General features: G+C 41.9%; 1 protein-coding gene across 1 annotated transcript; it reads right to left on the bottom strand.

Annotated features, from left to right (window-relative positions):
• Nucleotides 1-335: 335 nt before the first annotated feature.
• On the bottom strand, nt 336-9,075 carry Krt39 (keratin 39). The gene is made up of 9 exons (XM_042670554.1): nt 8,981-9,075; nt 8,238-8,293; nt 6,243-6,724; nt 5,068-5,150; nt 4,283-4,439; nt 3,359-3,520; nt 3,134-3,259; nt 1,582-1,802; nt 336-597 (listed from the first exon to the last, which is right to left on the bottom strand). Exons 1-9 carry the CDS (start codon nt 9,073-9,075, stop codon nt 336-338), a joined length of 1,644 nt encoding a protein of 547 aa, XP_042526488.1.
• Nucleotides 9,076-9,894: the final 819 nt, after the last annotated feature.

Raw genomic sequence — 9,894 nt, 5'->3', positions numbered from 1 at the left:
GACCTGAATAAACAAAAGAAAAAACCTGCCTGTCCATCACCTGTCTAGTCAAGCAATGTAGGCCATCTTCCTGAACATTTACTAACCAGTTTCCATCCCTCTGACAAATGAAAAAATAATGTCGCTCCAGAGAAATGTCATTTATTGTCATACTGGTAAGAGCCACTTTGGAGGAAAGGAGCAGAATGAAAGACTGTCTACCTATCCATGGGGACCCACTGTAGTAGCAAGAAACTAAGTACCTTAAGGGACTGGGGGATTCTGAAACCTTTGTGGCAGGAGCATGTATTGGCCTCTCTGTCATGACTGTGGACCATTTTCATCACCTTGGAAGGTTAGGCTTTGGCAGATCTGGTGATGTAGCAAGGCTGCACGTGCTCATGAGATGAAATGACCTTCCCGTCCTTGATCTCCTTGGTGATGGTGTGTATTTTCACCAGGATCCGGGATGGGGGGCCGCAGGCTCTGCAGTTCTGGAGTATTCCATGAGGAACTGAGGATGAATAAACTGGGGCAGCAGTGTACTCCACGGCTCTGGTCCTCTGGGACATATCTGTGGAAGGCTCACATTTGGTGGCACATGGCTTACAGGGAAACCTGAAGAGGGAAGAAAGATCAAACGTGTGTGTATGTGTGTGTGTGTGTGTGTGTGTGTGTGTGTGTGTGTGTTTTCAACATTTATAACTCAGTCTGCATTCGTGCTATTATTTTGAGCAAACAATTACTTCAAGAGCTTATTCTCTAAGTGAGTTCTTTATGGGGTGGTGAGCTTATTGTCACTTGAAAATATCTTTACTTTTATAAAAGGATGTTGAATTAGACATGTGAACATGTTATTATTGGCATCTAGACTGGTGTCTAGAAAGAGGTGGAGGTTTTGACATGAGAAGAGAATCCCTCCAAAGGAGACCAGAGTTGTCTTGTTCTATTTTAGGGAAGTCACACTTTCATTTCAGTGGGGAAAAGTCAATAGTAGTGGCTAGAAATCTTCCTCTGGGGACTCATTTATTTTCCAGTAATTTTTATTTCTGTGTATATGTGTGTGTGTGTGTGTGTGTGTGTGTGTGTGTGTGTGTGTGTGTGTGTGTGTGTGTGTGTGTGTGTGCTGGTACTATGGCTTGAACTCAGGACCTGGGTGCTGTCCCTTAGCTTTATTTGCTCAAGGTTAGCACTCTACAGCTTGAACCACAGCTTCACTTTGGCTTTTTGTTGGTTAATTGGATATCAGAGTCTTACAGACTTTCCCACTCAGGGTGGCTTCAAACCATGATCTCAGCCTCCTTGAGTACCTTTTCCAGTAATTTTTTTTTTAACACTCAAAGAAGTGCAGCAACCTAAAAGTAATGAACTTGATGCCATGCTCTTCCAAACAACTTGGCTCCATCCATGACTTGGGTTTGGATCTGGTTATAATTATAGGTCTCCTGATGGGCCTAGCTGGAGAGAGTAAGTGGCCACTTCTGCCCAGAACTCCCTCTCATTGGTGAGAAGATCCAAGTGCTGTCTCTTTGGTACCAGTGCCAATGAGGCATGTGTGTGGCTGAGCGCCTTCCTCATACAAATGGGTTATATTTTACATACTTGCCATCGGAGCTCTCCAGAAGGCTGCGGTACGTGGCAATCTCACACTCCAGCCGGGACTTGATGTCCAGCAGAATCTCATATTCTTGGCTCTGCCTTTCTGAAGCACTCCGGATCTCTGCCAGCTGAGCCTCCAGGTGATGAACCAGGCTCTGGATCTGGACCAGCAGGGCCGTGTAGCGGGCTTCTGTCTCCTCCACGATGCATTCCTGGGAATCTCTCTATCATGCAAGAAAGAGAGTAGATTTATAATGATAATGCCTTTAAGTTATGGGCTTGCATGATTTATTTTGCAATGAGTGCTAAGGAATCTCCCCACCTTTTGGTTGCATCCTAACCAACCAAAGAAATCCCAAACCCAAACTGTCAGTTCTGCTAAGAACTGCTTTCTTTTGGTCTCTTTTGTATCCTGTGTTGATGTATCTTCTCCTTTAACCAACTCTTAATCTCCTACCACACTTTTGAACTTACCAAAAAGTATTTTCACATTTACTGATGAGAATATTCCTTTGGACACTCAAGCATTAAAAACCCATCACCAGGACACCTCACTCCGTGAGTGTTTGTCCCTTGAAAATGCAGTGAGCAGTGTTTAGCCATCAACATTACCCTCACTGGATCAGTTCCATCATTCCTAAAATATGAGAGCTGAGGCTTTGATGAGTCAAGTTCTTTCCTGCTCTGCCATTCTGTGAGTCTGTGGATAATGGTGGGATTTTAGGTTCTAATAACTCAGTATTTGCATAATAATCCCTATTTTTATAGAGAGGGGGGAAGCTCCAAAGTTCAGGAGGTTAAACAAGTTGCCCAAAGTCACATGACAAGGTGACAAAATCAGCTTAGAGCAAGGTCTCGCTTGCACCCTTTAGTGCAGGGCATGTGAGCAATTCCCTACTTCAGAGAGGCCGGGGCACAAGGCTGTGGAGTCTGAATTCTGGCTCAGACTCATTTCTTTTGAAACTTTAAGAAGGCTCCCAGGTGCCTCAGGGTCTCCATGTGTTTCCATCTATAAAATAGATGGGATGGCACTGATTTTAGATTTGGCTTGGGAAAAATTACCTTAGCTCTTAGAACCTCTTCAGTCAAGCTGGTTAATAATCATACTCCCTCCTTCACAAGATCGTTTCGTAATTCTAAAATGATAGCTCATAAAAACGCTTGGCACATAATAAAGTGTTCTTCCAGTGTTTCCCAAAATGTATTCCATGGATCATGATAACAATGAAATACTCTTACATTTTAAAAAAGTAGAGCAAGAGAGAAAAAAAAGAATCCATAGTTAAGTTCTAGAATGTTGAACACCATATCCCTCCTTCATGAGGAGTCATGGCATAGATCAGCTTATTAAAGTCAGGAAAGGATCTTGTTGACCCCTTGTTTAATTCACCATTTCCCAGACTCGTTTGACCATAAAGTCCTTTTCCAGCCATAGACCCTTTTAACAGAGGACCTGTTGTTCTGAGGGACACAGTTTGGGAAACACTGTAACACACAGGCATCAAGGGCCAGGGCCCTTGGTGCTAGGCTAGGCTTAGGTCTGCCTCCTGTGTACCATTCGGTGCTGGGCCTGCAGTTCAACCTCCAGAGTGGCCACAGTGCGCCTCAGTTCTATGAGCTCCTTCTGGCTGTCTTGCTGTTGTTGAGAGCTGCTCACCACTTGCTGATTCAGCTCCTCCATCTGAAACACAGAGATTGCAGGTATTTGGGAAGGAAGCGTGACTGGTTAAAAAGGCACCCTGGAAATGCTTACTGTTTTCGACTTTTCTACCTTCCCCACCTGAGCATTGAACCACTGTTCTATGTCTCTGCGGTTGGTCTCCATGATGGACTCATAGCGGCATCTCATTTCTTGTAGAATTTGGTTTAGGTCCACAGAAGGGGCAGCGGTTACTTCAATGTTGAGTCTGTCTCCAAGCTGGCACTGTAAAGAACTGATGTCCTACGGAAGGAAAAAAAGTGTCAACTTAGTTACCAAATGAAGATGAACCTCTTGAGGTCTCCTTGCAATCTTACAGCAATAATTTAGCTTAGTAGTGTCTGAAACACAGCCCACCACAAGGGTGTTTATGGAGATGACGTGGGGATTTAAGATGATTTCATTTATGATGCTGTGTGTAAATATGTGCAGATTTAAAAAAAATTGATGAACGGCATCAATGCCCTGAAATTCTTAGACCATTTCTAGGGATGGGAGGAAGCAGCCTCAAGGTAAGATTTATCACCTCCATGGTGATGTCTTCTCTCTATGAGAGACAATGGTGATAGAGACCATAGCACTGGTGATGTCCAATTGGGCTTGTGATTTACCTTGGACCCATTGGTCAACAAAACAATAGGAAATAAGTGAGGACAAAAAAATTGGGACAATGTGCCTTGTGAAGGTTAAAACGTGTTTGTGACTTTAAGTATCATTATCTCACAATACTGTGACATTTGTGAAATTTATGTAATCACTTAATCTCAAAAATTATTTAAAACATTAGGACAATGGAGGGATTGCTGTCCACATGGCTCTAGAAACTGTTTGTAGCCAATGGATTTGAGCTACATTGAACCAGTAGTCCGGGAAGCAGTGGTAGGATGAAGGCTAATCCCCAGAGGAGCATCCAGCAGGAAAGCCCTTTGTCATGGACAACACAAAGGACCCGTAAAGGTGAAGGCTTAGCTTGCATGGATGCTCTTGGCTTCCTTTTTCTCTAACCTCTTGGTGGCTGTTTTTCAGGCAGAGGAGCTCCTCCTTCAGAGACTGGACTCGGGCCTCCAGGTCAGCCTTGTTTAGGGTCAGCACACCCAGGATCTGCTGCAGGGCTTTGGCATCTGCCTCCACAAGCTGGCGTAGGGACACTTCAGCTTCATAACTTTAAAAAGCCAGATATGGAGAGAAAGGCATCAAAAAGTAGATGTTATAAACCAAGCCAGGCAGCGTGTCCTTCTGTATTCCTCCCTGCCCCACCAGTCTGGGTCTTTCATTTTCAGTGTCTTTCAGTGGATGGTTTTATTTTCTTTAGAGATGACAGCACCAGATCAATATCTGGCAGAGCAATGCTACCTTGCTATTCTTTGAGGTGAAGATTTTTTTTTTGCTATGTAAGAAGGGCTTTATATAAAAGATTTGGAAGTTCATGTCGATGTTCTGATCTATCTTCTATTAGTTGGATATCTTTGGATTAAGTGACTTTCTTGTTTAAAGCCAGTTTTCTTGTCTTAAGTGAGGAAACAATGTATTATCCTTACCTAGTTTAGAGATAATATATGGGTAATCAGAAGGGTCGACATGTGAACAAATAGAGGTACAGTGTTCATGTGAGGGTTCTTCAGCTTTTTAAAAAATTGGATTTGAAGGTCTTTTCTAGACCAGTGCCAATGTGCTATACCACAGGAGGCTAAGTGACTATGGAGATATTCTTATTGGGAGTGTTTAGGCTAGACTCAGAATGAATTCTGTGCAGATCCTGGGTGTGTTGTGGTGGTGTTGGGTGAGCTTACTTGGCTCTCATGTCATCTGCAGCCAGTTTGGTGTTGTCAATTTGTGAGACCAGCCTGGAATTTTCAGCCTTGGTACACAAGATCTAGAATTAAGAAAGTGTACACACAAATGAGACAAACACCAGGATTTCTTTCTTTCTTTTTTTCTTTCTTTTTTAGAACCCATGGGTTTGTGTGTGTGTGTGTGTGTGTTTCAATTTAAGAGGGAAGGCTGGTTAGATTTTTCTTGAATCTTGTGAAACTTTGGAGAATCTGAATTCTCACTATTTCCCTGAGAGTTCAGCAAATGTTTATTAAAAAAAACCCATGTGTATGCTTTTTTTCATTAAAATATATGACCTAATATACCATAATCTATTAGAATGGAGCTCCATAATAGCAGAGACATTTTTAGTTCATCAGTATTTTCCCAGAGCTTAAAACAATATCTAGAACATTGTTGTTAGTACTCAGTAAATATTTACTGAATGAATAAATCCCAATAAATGGCCGGAGATTGTTCTAAATAGGAAACTTAATGTTCGGTGTGTGAACAAGCTACTTAAATAATGTGAAGATGATAAAATGAGCATAAAAGGAGAAAAATATAGTAATGGTTGCAGCATGGCTAAAAATGAAACTGTTTAGAAACTTCACAAAATTTATTTGCTTGAAACTGTCTTTAATTTTTCACTTTTAATTTTTTTGTCAGTGTAGGGCTTGAACTCAGGGCCTGAGAACTGTCCTTAAGCTCTTCAACTCAAGGCTAGTGCTCTACTACTTTGAGCCACAGTGCCACTTGCAGTTTTTTGATAGTTAATTGGCGATAAGAGTCTTATGGACTTTCCTGCCCGGGCTAGCTTCAAATCATGACCCTCAGACCTCAGCCTTCTAAGTACTTAGGATTATGGGTGTGAGCCACCAGCACCCAGCTGTCTCTAAATTTTTATTAACACAACAGTAGCCTGTTTTGATGCTGTTATCTAGTTCTAATAGAGTATATTTCTGGGAAAAATTAAAGGAAAAATTATAAACTCTGCATGTGCATTTAAGATGAAAATTTCAAGAGGTTTTTTTTTTTCTTAAATCTTTTCTTTCAGCATAAAAGTTACTAGAAATACTAACACTTATTAAGTACCCATTATGTGGAGGTCATTGGTTTGCAACTTGTCCAAGTAGATTGCCAAGAGTCTTACCTTCTGCTGGAGTTCCTCAATGGTGGCATAGTAGGACAGGTAATTGGGACATAAGATGGGGAGTTCTTTGTTGCCCTCCTCCTGAAGTTTACCCTCCAGTTCAGCATTCTCTTGTTCCAGCATCCGCACCTTTTCTAGGTAGCTAGCAAGGCGGTCATTTAAAATCTGCATGGTCTCTCTCTCATGACTATTGATACCTTCACTACACGAGCTATAGTCATCCAACGAGGCCCGGCCATTGAAGTTGCTCATCAGGTACATGGGGATGTGACGGAGGCATGGAACAGGTTGGCAGCGTTGGTCCTGAGGAATTCTCTGAACATCTCCAGTTCGCTGGCAGCTGGTGACTTCAGCATTGCTGTGATGGCAGACATGGTGAGAAGAGATGGTCCTCAAATTTGTAATTCCAGAGCAGTTTTGGGATGGGGTTGAAGACACAGTCATGGTGCAGCCCTGGGTATCACCTTCAGTGTGTTTGCAGTCTGTGGTCACAAGCTCAAGCTCTTGCAGCTGGGCCACAATTCCAAGGCTGGGTCCTTTTCCTCTTTGAAGTACTTATATAGCCTTCCTTCTAGATGCTGTCACAAGAAGGGGAGGGGGTTGTTTTCCTTTCTAATGTTTATATCGAATCCCATGGGAACATCTCATTAGTCTGCTTTTTACTTGCCTGAGAAGAGTTATTTGTCTCATAAAAATATGCATTTAGGCGGTTACTAAGTGATTACCCATTGCAACTACCACTTGTCATCAGGTCTAGAGCTTCCCATTCTGCCTTCAAAAGGCGCTGTCACCGCATCCATTATTAAGCAGGTGTGAGTAGATTAAATCCTTGTTGACCTCTCTACCTGACTTCCGGCTTGACCGTGAATGAGACCATCCTTCTCCTTTCTTCTCTAGAAAAGGGAAATGAATTCATATCGAATAATTATTGGTGAACTTAGTGATCAGTATTTTACTTCATTCTGCCCAGTTGGGTTCATGATTACTCTTAAGACATGGTGAGTATGGAGTATGGGTTAAAGAGGCTCATCATTTTAAAGGTAATTACCTTTAAAATTCACGTTTTAGCTTTCCAGGTAGGGTTTGAAGGCTAACAAGGCATTTATGAGAAAAGATTTTGATTGTCCTAAGCCCACATTTTATAGCCTGTTTTAGTGGTTGGTGTTTGCTTGTGATATTACACAAGCCTCTACTTTGTCATGGTGCTAGATTTTATTTGCTGACTAAATTTGATTGTTTGAAAGGTATGTATGTCCCTTCTAAGGGATACTGAGCATTTCAGCATGTTTTTATTTTAAACATGATTCTGATCCTTTATGAAGATTCTGGGAAAGAATTATTTCCTTGCATTTTGCAGATGTGCTGTTCACATCTGCAGTGTCTGGATAATGTCCTCCGATGGTCTGTGTCCAGAGGTGATGAGCCTTTAAGAGTAGGGCCTAGTGGGAGCAAGTTCTGTCACTCAGGGTGTATCCTTGAAGGGACTATTGGAACTAAAGCCCTTTCTTCTCCCCCCCATCCTCTCTCCCTCCCTCCCTCCCTCCCTCCCTCCCTCCCTCCCTCCCTCCCTCCCTCCCTTCCTCCCTCTCTCTTTCTCTATCTACCTCTTAGCTGCCACAAGGTGAACAGTTTTCTCTGACACATACTGCCACCTTGATGTCCTGCTAAGCCACAGGTCCCAAAGCAATGGGGTCAACTGACCATGGATTAAAATCTCTGAAACCATGCTCCCAAATTATAAACCTTTCTTCCTATCAAATTATTTTATTTCACCTCTTTTTTCACCTTGTGTCTTCAAAGCCAGCAAAGGCCCCTGGAATCCTTCTTACACAACCTCAGACTGCTATGACCCAGGACAACTTCTGCCTCCCCCTTGCCCATTTAAGACTCTCTGTGCTTACATTGAGCCCATCCAGATAATCCAGCATAATATTTCTATTTTAAAGCCCACTGGTTAGCATCTCTTCTTCCTTTTGGACATATTGTCCAACATACTCACAGACTCTGGAATTAGGATATGAATGTCTTCAGAGGGGGCATTATTCTGCCTGCTGTAAAACAGAAAGGTGCAAGATTTACCTGAATAAAATGTTCAAATACATGAAAGGACAGAAAACTAGAATAGGTGGAAAGGTATGTCATGTTCTTAGATGAAAATATCATATTTATCATTGTGAAAATTTTGGCGTTCCTATGTTAATTTAACTAAGTTCCCCAAAATGTATTGTGATCCTCCCAAATCAATTTTTTTAAATTAGATGAGACACTCCTGAAGTTTTATGTGACAAAATTAAATAAATAGGAGGCCAGGAAAGTTCTGAAAAAGAATTTTCAAGATATTAAAAATCTTTTTAGTTATAAGAATGTGGTATTGATGTATGAACAGATAAGCCTGATGAACAGAGTAGACTAAGGATCCTAGTAAAACACTCCCAAACAGATGATAAAGAAGGCATTTGAAATCAGAACTCAAACCTGAAACTATTTTGTGTTCCTCTCCATTTTGTTTTGTGTGTGTGTGTGTATCAGTCTTGGGACTTAACCTTCGGGTCCTCTCTCTCCCATGACTCACTCTTATACTTGTCCTATTGAGCAGATTACCTTTTGATTCCTTTGGGACCATGATATATCAGTTATATTCCCCTTTTTATTGTTTCTTCCATAATTTCTTTACTACTGGATCCATTTTCCTTCCCCTATAAGCATGTTTTGCTTCCGAATCCCAAAGTATAGCTTACCCATACCCACAAAGTCCTTCTTCCACGATGACACCTTCTATTTCCTTTGTATTATGTAAGTTTTTAATCACATAGTGGGTATTTCTTGCTTTCATTTTTTTCCCACCACCAGCTTCTTTGTTAACTTTCGGCAGCAGGCAATCCTGTAGTCATCAAACACAGTCTATCTTGACTAGTTTCTTCATCTGTTTCAAGATAGCATCATTTTCCTGTGGAGAATCATGCAACAATTCCTACAAGGCAAGATTCCAATTCTTAACTGCCTGGGAAGGATGGTCCCTCTGTGATATTGACCCAGCTGGCTTCATCTCTTGTCCTGTGACTCCTGGGCCTGCTACGTTTATCCTAGCCAAACTGCAGCATTGGCTGTCCTCCACTGCCTTCCCTGTCATGCTTACCCACTGCCTGTTTGTTGTTGGGGATCCATCTCCTTTTGCTTGTCTGTGTGAGTCAAGGAGACACTACAGGATTCACAGATGTCTAGTTCTCCTTGAGGCACATGGAAGCATGAATTCTCACATTCCCTTGCTGGTGTTAACTAACTTTTAATTTCTACCTCTGAGATCCTCTTGTCTCTTGCCCTATCTGAGGAACTGAGAAAGTGTGTTCCCAATGCTACCATTACACATGCTCTTCCTCTTCTTTTTAATAAGTCACTTGGAATTTCTCAAGGGTAAAAGTATAAAGTCACACTTCTGGAAGAGTAAATCTGGGGGAAATATAGAATTCTTTTTATGGCTTTTTCCTGGACAGAGCCTCCTGGGGAAGGGGATGAGAGGAGAAGGGATGATAGCTTTCAGGACCACTTGAGACTAGTAGCTAAGGGAGAGAGTTGGGAGACATGTGTCTCTGTAGAGCCAGCAAGGGCTCCAGAAATTGCAGTGATGGCCATATGCTTCATAAAGGTGCTCCAG

The sequence above is a fragment of the Dipodomys spectabilis genome, unplaced genomic scaffold (genome assembly GCF_019054845.1).
Source record: "Dipodomys spectabilis isolate Male_0828 unplaced genomic scaffold, ASM1905484v1 ptg000018l, whole genome shotgun sequence".
Classification (NCBI taxonomy): domain Eukaryota; kingdom Metazoa; phylum Chordata; class Mammalia; order Rodentia; family Heteromyidae; genus Dipodomys; species Dipodomys spectabilis.
The sequence above is the reverse complement of the archived record's forward strand: the minus strand, read 5'-3'. Positions and strand labels throughout refer to the sequence as shown.